This window comes from Haematobia irritans, chromosome 3 (genome assembly GCF_050003625.1).
Source record: "Haematobia irritans isolate KBUSLIRL chromosome 3, ASM5000362v1, whole genome shotgun sequence".
Classification (NCBI taxonomy): domain Eukaryota; kingdom Metazoa; phylum Arthropoda; class Insecta; order Diptera; family Muscidae; genus Haematobia; species Haematobia irritans.
In genome coordinates, this window is record NC_134399.1 from 199,208,294 (window position 1) to 199,222,892 (window position 14,599).

Below are 14,599 nucleotides of genomic sequence, written 5' to 3' on the forward strand. Positions count from 1 at the left end.
ACAAATAACGGGATATCTTAAACTCTTCCATAAATTTTTTTTTACATTTTTTTCGAGTTCAGCAGATCAAAATACATAAGAAAAGTCACCTCTCATCAAATGTCCATTTTCGGTGTAAACTAGTATTACCATTATTACGGGCAACATTGTGTTGAAATGGGAACATATCGATATCACTATATCGATATTCTTATGGTACGGTCAAACTGGTGAAATGTTTGACAGAATTTGGAAAATAATTCGTCGACACAGCAAACGTGTTTAGCTCATAGTGGATATATTACATCGCGATAAGAGTATTTTCCAAAAAAGTTATACAGATATTTCCAAACTGCTCCTGGAAAAAAGTTTCCATTATATTATTTTGCTCTTCGAATATGATCGTGACAATCATGTTTCTTCTCTGCGTGTAGAGGCTCATGGTATGGGGGTATAAAAAATCAGTACCACAAGTGACCATTTCAGTGGTCTGAGACTGCTAAACGGGTTGTCATATTGTTCTACCCTTTTCCGACTTGTGGTATTCTTTATAATAATTCTCATGAAAAAATGGTGTTTGGTAACCGAAGGCAGTAATTATTTCCAATTATTATTTTCTGGGAGTAAGGCACAAGAGCTTTTCACAAGTTTTTTTTCTGGGAGGCAATGCTAAAAGAATTACTTGCGATTCGTTACTCTGCGCTAATCTTTGTATACAATATGTGGGTATATTTTTGGTATGTCAATTTTCACGCAAAATATGTTGTTATAATAGAAGGAACCCATTTACATATACTTTTATTTTACATAGGACATACACGACCATCAACATAACTACAATGGTTTGAAAGAAAGTTCAGAATCGATTTTTGTTGTTTTAATGGATGTGACACATATACGGCTAGGCAATATTCAAATGCATATACACATTATCACGTAGTGTACCCACCTTAACCCCATCTGCAAGTTTGCTATGATCTCTTTTGTTCCATAGACAACAAAAGCCAGCAAAACGAACATTGGAATGCAATCCATATATAAGTAAGGCACCGCCAAAAAAAACCAATGGTCTTTGTTACCGACAAAATTCACACATTCTCTGGTTCTTTGTGTTTATCAAACACAAATGGGCCAACAAATAAGGCTCTCAACTGCAATGAGATTCAATTTGAGAAGCAATTTTTTAGAGCAATGACCTAATGCGTCATTGCGTCGTTTCTGCTCCCTCCTCTCTCTCTCTATCATACTTCTACCGTTAGCTTAACAGCATAGACATTTATCGTAAATCATTATCTAAATATCGTTCTAGTATTGTTAAGAAGAATGCTTAAATAAATTATCCGTAACAAGATAATTGTGTATCGAAAGGTTTTTTGTTTGTGCTTCGAAGATATTGACTAAACATGCATATTTCACAGTTGAATGCACTTGGAATGTACAATAACGAATTAAGAACGAAACATTGCAATTTGGATCATATTAGAAGAACAGAATAACATGATTTTATTAAGGTCACTATCTAAAATTTTATGATTGTTGAGAAAAGAGATTTCTACAGATATTTTCCCTTAGGTTAGGTTAGGTGGCAGCCCGATGTATCAGGGTCACTTAGACTATTCAGTCCATTGTGATACCACATTGGTGAACTTCTCTCTTAACACTGAGGGCTGCCCGATTCCATGTTAAGCTCAATGACAAGGGAACTCCTTTCCAAATTACATTGGTGTTCGGTCGAAGCAGGAATCGAACCCACGACCTTGTGTATGCAAGGCGGGCATGCTAACCATTGCACCACGGTGGCTCCCTTAATTTTTGCCAAATAATCCTACTGGCAACTCGTTTGCTAATTTTTTGAAAATCCTCAGAAATGTCACCAGCATTACTGAGGTGGGATAATCCAACGCTGAAAAACTTTTGGTGTTCGGTCGAAGCAGGAATCGAACCCACGACCTTGTGTATGCAAGGCGGGCATGCTAACCATTGCACTACGGTGGCTCCCTTAATTTTTGCCAAATAATCCTACTGGCAACTCGTTTGCTAATTTTTTGAAAATCCTCAGAAATGTCACCAGCATTACTGAGGTGGGATAATCCACCGCTGAAAAACTTTTGGTGTTCGGTCGAAGCAGGAATCGAACCCACGACATTGTGTATGCAAGGCGGGCATGCTAACCATTGCACCGCGGTGGCCAAATAATCCTGCTGGCAACTCGTTTGCTAATTTTTTGAAATTTTTTTTTTTTCGATTATCACATAATTTGGATATGTACCCGAGCAGTGGTACGAGTATTTCGGTTTCTTTGTTTTCAATGCACTCAAAACAAATATTTTCTTGCATCGAAAGATGTTGACCTTCCACTCAGGGTTTTTATATCGATTCAGAGCCAAAGATGTGGATTTTAAGAAGATATCTAGATTTTAAGACGATATCTAGCCCGGATTTTCCATAATAAAAGATACTTATAACAAATGCGTTCTTAATTAAAAAAAAAATAATAAATATATAAAACTTATAACCAAAAATTCAAAATCCTTAAAATAAGCCTTAGCCTATATTTTATTATTTTTTTATACCCACCATCATAGAATGGTGATGGGTTATAATAAGTTTGTCATTTCGTTTGTAACACATTGAAATATTGATTTCCGACTATAAAAAGTATACGAGTATATATATTCTTGACGATATAACCATGTCCGTCTGTCTGTCTGTTGTACTCACGCTACAGCTTTCAATAATGGCGCTATTATACTGAAATTTGGCACAGATTCGTTTTTTGTTTGCAGGCAGGTCAAGTTCGAATGAAAGATGGGCTATATCGGTCCGCTCACGCACACTCACGACGGAGAAATCTTATTCACACGCACACTCACGCACGATATTTTTGGTAGGACTCACGCTCACGTACGCTCACGAAAAGAAAACTTGTACTCACGCACACTCACGTACGAATATCTTTTAAATGTCGTGACTCACGAAAAACCTCGTGACTCACGAATAATTTTATGAGTGATTTACCTATAGAGCCTGACTGAAAATATGAGTATGATTAAAATCGAGAGCGTTATAAAACTGTTAACACTTAGGATGTCACTAAAATTATAAATGAATTGAACTCGTAAGCATTTTATGTTCCTAAGCGGGATTATTTTCGTGAGCGTGTTTTTCCAAAATTCGTTACTCACGCACACTCACGGAGATATTATTTTCGTGACTCACGCTCACGCACGACATTTGGTTGGTTAATCACGCTCACGCACACTCACGCCGTTATCATCAGCGTGACTCACGAGTGAGTCACGAAAATTTTTGTGAGTCACGACAATTTCTCTACACACAAAAAATTTTTTCTGATTCAATCACGAAATTAATTGATCCAATTAATTTTAAATTTTTAATTCAATCACAGAAATGATAGTATCAATTAAAAAATTAATTGAAGGTCAATTAAAAAGTTAATTGATCCTATTTAAAATTTAATAGATACTATTATTTTTGTGATTGATTTTTGTTTCAATTAAAAAATTGTTGAATCAATTAAATTTTTAATTGAATATTTTTTAAAACTCAATTAAAATTTTAATTGGAAAAATTTTCGTGAAATTTTTTTTGTGTGTAGTTTTAATATAATCCCCATATAAACCGACCTCCCGACTTAGGGTCTTGGCTTATAGAATCCGTAGTTTTTATCCAAATCTAGAGGTATTTTAGGACCACAAAAAGGTATGCCAAAAATGGTGAGTATAGGTCCATGCTTTGATATATCCCCCATATAGACCGATCTCCAAATTTTATTTCTTGGGCTTAAAGAAACCGTAGTTTTTATCCAATTTGCCTGAAATTGGAAATCTAGAGGTATTGTATGACAATAAAGAGGTGCGCCGAAAACGGTACATATTTTACTATAGTCCCCGTAAGAACGATCTCCCGATTTAACTCCTTGGTTTTCTAGAAACCGCAATTTTATCCAATTTGCATGATATTGGAAATCTAGAGGTATTTTAGGACCATAAAACGGTGTGCCAAAAATGGTGAGTATCGATCCATGTTTTGGTATAGCCTCCATATAATTTTAAGGGGGGAAGGTAAACTTCAAAGATTCGTGTTCAACATTTAATGAAAAAATAATAAAATTCGTTTTTTTTTTCAAGAAATTTGTTCTTAATAATGTGTAAATTGCTAGTACTAAAATTTAGGTTACATAATCTTTCATGTTAGGTCCATATTATTTTTTTTTTCAGTACGTAGTATTTTTTTTTCATTTACTGTAATGACATTTTGTCCTAAATTTAATTTTAAAAAAATTTAAAGAAAAAATAAGTAACTTTCATTTAAGTAAAATTTCTTTATCTTAAAAATGTTTGGGTTTTACGGAAAATTTAACTTGTTTTAAAGACATACGACTTTAACGGTCGCAAAATTCAAATATTCGTGTCTATATTTAATTAAAAACTTTTTAAAGAAAGGATTATTAACTTTCATTTAAGTAAAATTTCTTTATCTTAAATAGACTTGTGCTTAATATTGTATAAGTTGCAAGTCCTAAAATTTAAGTTGCATAATCTTTCATATTGGGTCAATATTCAATATTCAAATAAAAAAAAACAAGTATATACGGCCGTAAGTTCGGCTAGACCGAAGTACCCTCTACCATGTGTACCCTCTACCATGGATTGCGTAAAAACTTCTTCTAAACACTGCCATCCACAATCGAATTACTTGAGTTGCAGTAACGCTTGCCGATGGCAAGATATCTTAAAACCTCCTAATACCGTCTTCTGAATAGTAAGTAAGTCTATACGTTGTATATATTAAATCAAAAAAGACCGATTAAATACGTTATAATTCAGTTGACAAAGTTTTCTAAAGAAATAAAATTTTAACAAAATTTTCTATAGAAATAAAATTTTAACAAAATTTTCTATAGAAATAAAATTTTAACAAAATTTTCTATAGAAATAAAATTTTAACAAAATTTTCTATAGAAATAAAATTTTGACAAAATTTTCTATAGAAATAAAATTTTGACAAAATTTTCTATAGAAATAAAATTTTAACAAAAATTTTCTATAGAAATAACATTTTAACAAAATTTTCTATAGAAATAAAATTTTGGTAGATTATTTTTGGCTCGAGTGACAACCATGATTATGACCGAATAAAATTTTAACAAAATTTTCTATAGAAATAAAATTTTGACAAAATTTTCCATAGAAATAAAAGTTTGAAAAAATTTTCTATAGAAATTAAATTTTGGTAGATTATTTTTGGCTCAAGTGGCAACCATGATTATGAACCGATATGGACCAATTTTTGTGTGATTGGCTCCGCAAGCCAAATATGGGGATCGGTTTATATGGGGGCTATATATAATTATGGACCGATGTGGACCAATTTTTGCATGGTTGTCAAAGACCATATACCAACACCATTTACCAAATTTCAGCAAGGTCTGATGAAATTTGCTTCTCTTTGAGGCTCCGCAAGCCAAATCTGGGGATCGGTTTATATAGGGGCCAAATATAATTATGGACCGATGTGGACCAATTTTTGCATGGGCTCCGTAAACCAAATCTGAGGGTCCGTTTATATGGGGGCTATACGTAAAAGCGGACCGATATGGCCCATTTGCAATACCATCCGACCTACATCAATAACAACTACTTGTGCTAAGTTTGAAATCGATAGCTTGTTTCGTTCGGAAGTTAGCGTGATTTCAACAGACGGACGGACGGACATGCTTAGATCGACTCAGAATTATATATATATATATTTTTCCATCAAACTAAGAAATTTTCTTTAATAAGTTAAAAAAAAAAATAACTATGTCTAAGAAGTTTTCTTTAAACGTTATAAAAAATATGATGTAAATATATATTTATTACACGCAAAGAAAAAAAACGTTTGGAAAACGTGTACCGAAAACGTTTTTCTTTTGTTAGAGTTTTTTGAATTGCTTCGAAAAGTATACACTTTTATCACCAAAAAAATTCATTTGGTACAAAATTTTTATTTTTTCAATAAAAAAAGTTATTTTTGAACCAAAAACACAGTCCATTTCGTTTATCTCAAACACTGTTCTTTTCTGACTTTAGGTCTTTAATAAGACACATTTTAAAGTTCATAGTAAAATTTAATATAGTAGAATGTAATGTTGAACATTTTTTCGGAATCTTTCGACCATCTCTGGAATATATGTAAAAAAAACTTTGGTCGAAGCGGGGATCGAACCCACGACCCTTGGCATGCAAGTCGGACGTAGCAACCACTGCACCACGGTGCCCAACTAAATGTATTTTTCTGTTAAATAAACTTTGTTTAATCGGCTCGTGGGCGCCGCAAGCTATGCTATATAAATATAACTTATATGGGTAATTGTCTATTGATGACTATAACGGCTACATAGCTCAGTGGATAGTGTGTTGGCTTACAAATTGCATGGTCCGCGGTTTGATTCTCCGTCCAGGCGAAAGGTAAAAAAATTTAAAATTTATAAAATCGTATAATTTCTTCTACATTGCTTGTATTACAGAAAAAGGTGCTAAGAAATAAAAAACTTCGTGGAAGTGAGAAAGATGTGAGGGAAAATGCAATTAGCCAGAAAAATTTTTTTTTGAGTTAGTCTTTATGAAATTGTTATTACATCCTGGAAAAGAATAAACGTTTATCACAAAAAGAATATACTTTTCTTCCAAATACACTTCGTTTCAACGAAAAGCAAATGAGAAACGAACTTTGTTTGTCTAAAATTTCGTTTGGGAGGAAAGAATTATTTTTTTGCGTGTATAACTTAAATTAAAACTTTACTTCATATTTTTCATATCGTTTCACAATTTATTTCAAATTGGTGTTTAACTTTTTTTTTGCTTACTGTATTTATTTCAAAGTAGCATTGTCGTAACCCTTATCCTGTACTTAAAAAAATAACGCATATTGTATTAGTGGGTAAAATTTGCGCAATATAAATTTATTCATATATTGTTTTGGAACTTTTTTTATAGGGCTCAGCCAAAAAGAGCTTTAAACTTAACTAGTTCTTTAGAATAAAATTCTTATAAAAAATTGGTTTTGGGCAATTTTGACCCGCTAGTACAGGATAAGGGTTAATGTAGTTGATATTTTGAATCCTCAAATGTAAGCATCATCTATGGTCTTAAGTCTATATTTTTTTTAAGTCTATATTTATATCACTACAGGCTAATTTCATTTAATTTGTGTCATTTCGGTCTATCGTTTCATCTAAATTCTTGACCATATGGTTTCGTACATGATGCTTATTTAATTGATAATTGGTGCTTGAAGCGTGGGCTAGGTTTTCGTTGACGACCATAATTTGGTCAACATTAAAATTTTTGCTAGGTGATTTTGGTAGCATATCACAATATAACTTCAAAGGGAAATTTATTATGAGTAAAAGGCGTTTAGATTAGATTATCCGTTAATTTTTATTTTTATCAATGCTAAAAACTCAATTGTCATATTTATTCAATCGAAAATATAAACTTCCACAATAATTTAATCTAAAATTCTTATACATCAGGTTTATGGGCTTCACATTAGTATTAGCAAGAGAAATATTCTCTTTTAATTTCACAATTAAATAAAATTCAAATAAAAAAAAATCCCCTTAACTACCAACATCGTTCTTATGATTCATAGTATTATTAAATAATTCCATTGAATTAAGAAAGGTATTTCATTCTGTAGCATATCTAAACACTGTGCTGACAGGTTATTATTAGTAATTTAGTAGATGGGTACTATAAAATACAGAAAGTATACACCGAAAGGAATTTGTTTGTAGAAACAGCAGAAAACTGTCCTCAAAAAGCAGCAATAGTTTGCTAAAAAAAAGCAAATATTATATGCTATGTTTTAGTTTTGCTGTTCATAAACAAAATATTAAGAATATGTCTTGTATTTGTCCAAAAATTTAAATATTTATCAAATAATAAAGCATAACAATAAACAAACTGTTCGTTACTAACTGTACGACCAAGGAGTGATCGTATAAAATTAGTAACATATGTACTAGAAAGTTGTTCATAATTTTATAGGTTACATCTCTTCTCTTAATTGTTTGGTAAAGTTTTCAATAGTTAAAGATCTGTAGTCGAAAGACGAAAAATCAGTGATAAAAGTGTTTTTTTTCGACACTTTTCCGGTTTTTGGCATGAAGGTTAGGTTGGGTTATGTTAGGTGGCAGTCTGATATATCAGGATCACTTAGTCTATTCAGTCCTTTGTGATAGCACAGTGGTGAAGAAAAAATTCACAGCATTTTTCGAAATATGGTTATGTAAAAATTGCAAAAAAGTGCTCAAAATCGAATTTGGCGAAAAACTTTAGAGACTCATAAAAATCGGACGGCAACCAAACTAGCAAAATCCAGAAATTGCTTTTCCCCTCTCATCGAGTCGGCTGACTTAAGTATTTTTTTTTTTTTGTTTTTTTTTTTTTTGAATTTTTGTGTTGCACTCTGTTCTAGAAGGGAAAGTGGTGAGATCGTAATAAATCTTAAAAAAAAATCAAAAAATAAAAAAATTGTCGATTCGACGCTGAATTTTCCGATTTCATCCAGTGCCACTCCTTTGTCTTCCGAAACAAAACATATTCTTACAAGGCACAAATACCCGACAAATGGAGATAATCGCCACCTCGGTGACTTGTATTGCAGGATTCGAAAAAAACGCATTTTCATGGGATTTAACCAACTGAAGTATCATTGGGAGAAGTACCAGGTTGGCTGATAAGTCCCCGGTCTGACACATAGATGGCGTCGCTAGTATTAAATGCATATTATTTTTATATAGTAAATTTTGACACGAATCATTTGAAGGTTGGCTTCAAATGATTCGTGTCAAAATTTGACGTCTGTAAGTCAATTAGTTTGTGAGACAGAGCGTCTTTTGTGAAGCAACTTTTGTTATTGTGAAAAAAATGGAAAAAAAGCAATTTCGTGTTTTGATAAAATACTGTTTTCTGAAGGGAAAAAATACGGTGGAAGCAAAAACTTGGGTTGATAATGAGTTTCCGGACTCTGTCCCAGGGAAATCAACAATAATTGATTTGTATGCAAAATTCACGTGTGGTGAAATGAGCACGGAGGACGGTGAACGCAGTGGACGCCCGAAAGAGGTGGTTACCGACGAAAGCATCAAAAAAATCCACAAATGGTTTTGAATGATCGTAAAATGAAGTTGATCGAGATAGCAGAGGCCTTAAAGATATCAAAGGAACGTGTTGGTCATATCATTCATCAATATTTGGATATGCGGAAGCTCTGTGCAAACTGGGTGCCGCGCGAGCTCACATTTGACCAAAAACAACAACGTGTTGATGATTCTGAGCGGTGTTTGCAGCTGTTAACTCGTAATACACCCGAGTTTTTCCGTCGATATGTGACAATGGATGAAACATGGCTCCATCACTACACTCCTGAGTCCAATCGAAAGTCGGTTGAGTGGACAGCGACCGGTGAACCGTCTCCGAAGCGTGGAAAGACTCAAAAGTCCGCTTGCAAAGTAATGGCCTCTGTTTTTTGGGATGCGCATGGAATAATTTTTTACCGATTATCTTGAGAAGGGAAAAACTATCAACAGTGACTATTATATGGCGTTATTGGAGCGTTTGAGGGTCGAAATAGCGGTAAAACGGCCTCATATGAAGAAGAAAAAGTGTTGTTCCACCAAGACAAAGCACCGTACCACAAGTCATTGAGAACGATGGCAAAAATTCATGAATTGGGCTTCGAATTGCTTCCCCATCCACCGTATTCTCCAGATCTGGCCCCCAGCGACTTTTTCTTGTTCTCAGACCTCAAAGGATGCTCGCAGGGAAAAAATTTGGCTGCAATGAAGAGGTAATTGCCGAAACTGAGGCCTATTTTGAGGCAAAACCGAAGGAGTACTACCAAAATGGTATCAAAAAATTGGAAGGTCGTTGTAATCGTTGTATCGCTCTTGAAGGGAACTATGTTGAATAATAAAAACGAATTTTGACAAAAAAAATGTGTTTTTCTTTGTTAGACCGGGGACTTATCAGCCAACCTGTTATTTCCAATTAAAATGAGACTGTGTAGAAAAATAAATCGTCACTTTTGCAAATTGTTTGTACTTTTTGTGTACACTAAAACAAAACCATTAACCTTTTGTGAAAGATTATGTAAATTAAGGTTTAGGACCAAAAATTTAAAGAGGCTGCTTTTTAGCTTTGAATCAAAACCATCCTTAAAAAAGGGGGAAATATTTGCATCCAAGTAATTTGTTTTAGTGTAGGCTAAGTACACTAACATATTTTTATTGTAAAAAAAATAAAAATGAAATTTTTCTATTCCCGCAAACAATTTTGGAAGTTTTCCTAAAGGCACATCTTTAAAAGCATTTCCAAAAATTTCCTCTCAAAGACGGTCGTTATTTTAACTTCACTATGACAGAATTGATTAGAAGTAAAAATAAAAAAGATTAATAAATAGATTGATTTCTTACGGCTTTTTCAGCTATTTTTTTAATTGGTCCATTAAAAATTTAATTGATTTTTGGTCGAAAATTAAAAAAAAAAGTAAGTTGAAATAATCAATTATTTATTTATTTATTAATTTATAATTATTCTTCCTTTAAGGTATGTACTAAGTTCGGTTTTCAAGCCGAAGAACAGTTTTTTTCCACGGTTACTAAAAATGAAATTGTCCACAATAAATTTCTTTAAAAATTTACCATCCAGGATTTGACAAAATTGGATAAAAATAAAAAAGTTTTGAACTTTTATTGTGGAATTTTTGGTGGAAAACCCGAACGTAGTTACTATTTTAATTAAAATAATAAAATGTTTAATATTTTTTTTTTAATTTTATTGAAAATTTAATTTATCAGTTAATTTTTTATTTGATTACGTTTTCAACTTCAATGAAATTTTTAATTGAAAATAATTGAAATGTGCTGCCAATAATTTTTTTATTTACTTTAAGTTTATATTGGCTTTTGTGAGTAGAAACAAGTATATACGGCCGTAAGTTCGGCCAGCCCGAAGCTTATGTACCCTCCACCATGGATTGCGTAGAAACTTCTTCTAAACACTGCCATCCACAATCGAATTACTTAAGTTGCGGTAACGCATGCCGATGGCAAGGTATCTTAAACCTCCTAACACCGTCTTCTAAATTGTATGTAAGTCCATACATGGTATATATCAAATAAAAAACGATCTATTAAATACGTATATAATTCAGTTTGACAAAATTTTGTAAAGAAATAACATTTGACAAAATTTTCTATAAAAATGAAATTTTAACAAAATTTTCTATAGAAATAAAATTTTAACAAAATTTTCTATAGAAATAAAATTTTGACAAAATTTTCTATAAAAATAAAATTTTGACAAAATTTTCTATAGAAATAAAATTTTAACAAAATTTTCTATAGAAATAAAATTTTGACAATATTTTCTTTAGAAATAAAATTTTGACAAAATTTTCTATAGAAATAAAATTTTAACAAAATTTTCTATAGAAATAAAATTTTAACAAAATTTTCTGTAGAAATAAAATTTGACAAAATTTTCTTTAGAAATAAAATTTTGACAAAATTTTCTATAGAAATAAAATTTTGACAAAATTTTCTATAGAAATAAAGTTTTGGCAAATTTTTCTATTGAAACGAAATTTTGAAAAAATTTTCTATAGAAATAAAATTTTAACAAAATTTTCTATAGAAATAAAATTTTGGTAGATTATTTTTGGCTCGAGTGGCAACCATGATTATGGACCGATATGGACCAATTTTGGTATGGTTGTTAGCAGCCATATACTAACACCACGTTCCAAATTTGAACCGGATCGGATGAATTGTGCTCCTTCAACAGGCTCCGGAGGTCAAAACTGGTGATCGGTTTATATTGGGGCTATATATAATTATGGACCGATGTGGACCAATTTCTGCATAGTTGTTAGAGACCATATACTTACACCATGTACCAAATTTTAGCAGGATCGGATGAAATTTGCCTCTCTTAGAGGCTTCGCAAGCCAAATCGGGGGATCGGTTTATATGGGGGCTATATATAATTATTGACCGATGTGGACCAATTTTTGCATGGTTGTTAGAGACCATATGCTAACACCATGTACCAAATTTCAGCGGGATCGGATTAAATTTGCTTCTCTTAGAGGATCTGCAAGCTAAATTTGGGGGTCCGTTTATATGGGGGCTATACGTAAAAGTGGACCGATATGGCTCATTTGCAATACCATCCGACCTACATCAATAACAACTACTTGCGCCAAGTTTCAAGTCGATAGCTTATTTCGTTCGGAAGTTAGCGTGATTTCAACAGACGGACATGCTCAAATCGACTCAGAATTTCACCACGACCCAGAATATATATACTTTATGGAGTCTTAGAGCAATATTTCGATGTGTTACAAACGGAATGACAAAGTTAATATACCCCCATCCTATGGTGGAGGGTATAAAAATATTGTAAATAGTAGCATATAAAATACAAAAAATTTCGCTTAATTGTCATTATTTTACAAACGAATTTTTCAGATTTTTCCTTTTAATTAAAATGCCAGTATTTTCAAGAAATTGGACCTTAATATTGTGTAAAATTTGGTCTAAGATTTTAAGTACTATTAAATTTCATTTTATTTTTTCAGTGTAGCCTATCATTTCGATAAGTGAATTTGTATTGTTTAGCTACTACTGTTAGAAAAATTTTACTAAATTTTCAGTATCACATTAGCAAATTAGATCCAACGTTCACGACTGCACAAATCATAGCAGCAATCCCTAACTTTTTACGTATTTGAGATATCCCAACATATGTTTTTTTCAGTCGTAGAAGAAATTTAAACCCATTGCAGGAAGTTTTCATATCAAAATATCATAAATTTTAAGTGCATATAACGAACTTACTTGATTTCGATTTTGCAATATTTTGTCCATCGCCATTCATGTCCATTTCCATATGGGTGTCGAAGCCATAGCTTCGAAAGCATTCGTCGGCATAGCTTTGCATCTCACCAAAGCGTTGTTTATTTTTTTCAAAAATTTAAATTGAGATCTACTCTTTTGTTGGCTTTGTGATGTGACGTTTTTGTTAGTGTTGTTGTTATTTCTTTTCACAATCGTTTGTTGTTATTTCTATTCTATAGAATTCAATTTTTGGATACGTACTTAAAAAAGAACACCCAGAAACTGAGGCACACTCGTACTTCTTGTTTTTTTATATTCACCAAAATAAACGTGTATTTTATGATGGTAAACACTACTCAACTGTTGTGTTGTGTTACTCGACTGACACACACTGACAAAATAATGCAATCGCCCAATCACTTCACCTCTTCAACACACTTCTCGTACTCTTCAACACTCCCTCACACACTTGAAAGCTTGAAAGAGTGACTTTTTTGTTGCTTTATACAAATGCCGCCGAATGCCGACGTTTACACTTTTGAAAGCAATGAATACGCAGCAAACAACAAAAACAAAAGAAAAAATGTAAGAAGAAATGTGAATGACGATGTAGTGCTGCAGTCGTTTAACTATGTTAGTATGAATGTTTGTTTAGAAGTGGCTAGGATGCCGCCGATTGATGATGTTGTTTCTTACAATCACACACACAAACACACGCCCAAAGATACAATTCACTCTTGTGGCACACGATGATGATTGACCGTTTTTTCGTATTTTCCGGACTTTGCTGTAAAAGTAACTACGAAAACAACGAACTTTTAGATACGATTACGGCAAAAGAAGTGGGCACAACAACAACAACTATATGTGATATACATACAAACATATGGTCATAAGTGAGAAGGTATATGGATTTTTTTTAGAAATTGTAAGAAAATTACTTTGTATTTTGTTGTTGTTCTTTTGTGCGTTTTTGGTTTATTTCCTTTGTGTGTCTTTATAAAAATATATTTTTGGTTTTAATCATAAATCGTTCAGAAGTTTAAGTTTAATTATTTTTTTATAATAATTCTCGTTTTTTTAATCAAAATATTGTCTTGTTTTTTATTTATTTTTATTTCATAAAAAAATGTTAATATGTTGCTTCTGTATCTGCTACTTTAATTGTTGCGCTCTCTTTTCCTGAACCTTTGTGTCAACTGTTCAAAATATACTAAACTCATATCTGCTTATGCGCTTGCTATTAAATTGCAGATGGCAATTGAGAGAGAAGGCCATTGTGAGAGTCTCCATTGAGCCAACCAGTGTTGCTATTTGTAATGTAGTTGCCCCAAACATGGGAGGTTGATATTGGATGATATTTACGTTTTTTAAAGTTGGCCATCAAAATGGTTAAAGCAACACTTGGTTTGCTATTTTATATATATTTTTAATAACAACACAGTTGCATATTATTTATAAATTAGTTTATTAAGTGTTTCGGAAACAAATGGAATACTCCAACTTGATATTCATTAATTTATTTCAAGTTTTCTCAAAATAGAGAACTCCGAACTCCTTGAAATAAAAATAAACTATTTAATTCCACTCAGTTCAATTTTAATAAGAGTTAATGATTTATTTTATGGACAAAAAGTGTCCGGAATCAGTCATAACAATTGACATAAGGCGACCTTACATGTATTTATGATGCGAAATGACATTTGC

The 14,599-nt window shown here is 32.3% G+C and overlaps 1 protein-coding gene across 1 annotated transcript in view; it reads right to left on the reverse strand.

Annotated features, from left to right (window-relative positions):
• The window catches only part of AMPdeam (AMP deaminase), a 105,195-nt gene extending 91,108 nt beyond the window's left edge, over positions 1–14,087 (reverse strand). Inside the window, exon 1 of the mRNA XM_075302135.1 lies at positions 12,893–14,087. Coding sequence (XP_075158250.1) covers positions 12,893–12,995 — 103 coding nt within the window. The 5' untranslated portion in view covers positions 12,996–14,087. The remainder of the gene's footprint in view (positions 1–12,892) is intronic.
• Between the last annotated feature and the right edge of the window lie 512 nt (positions 14,088–14,599).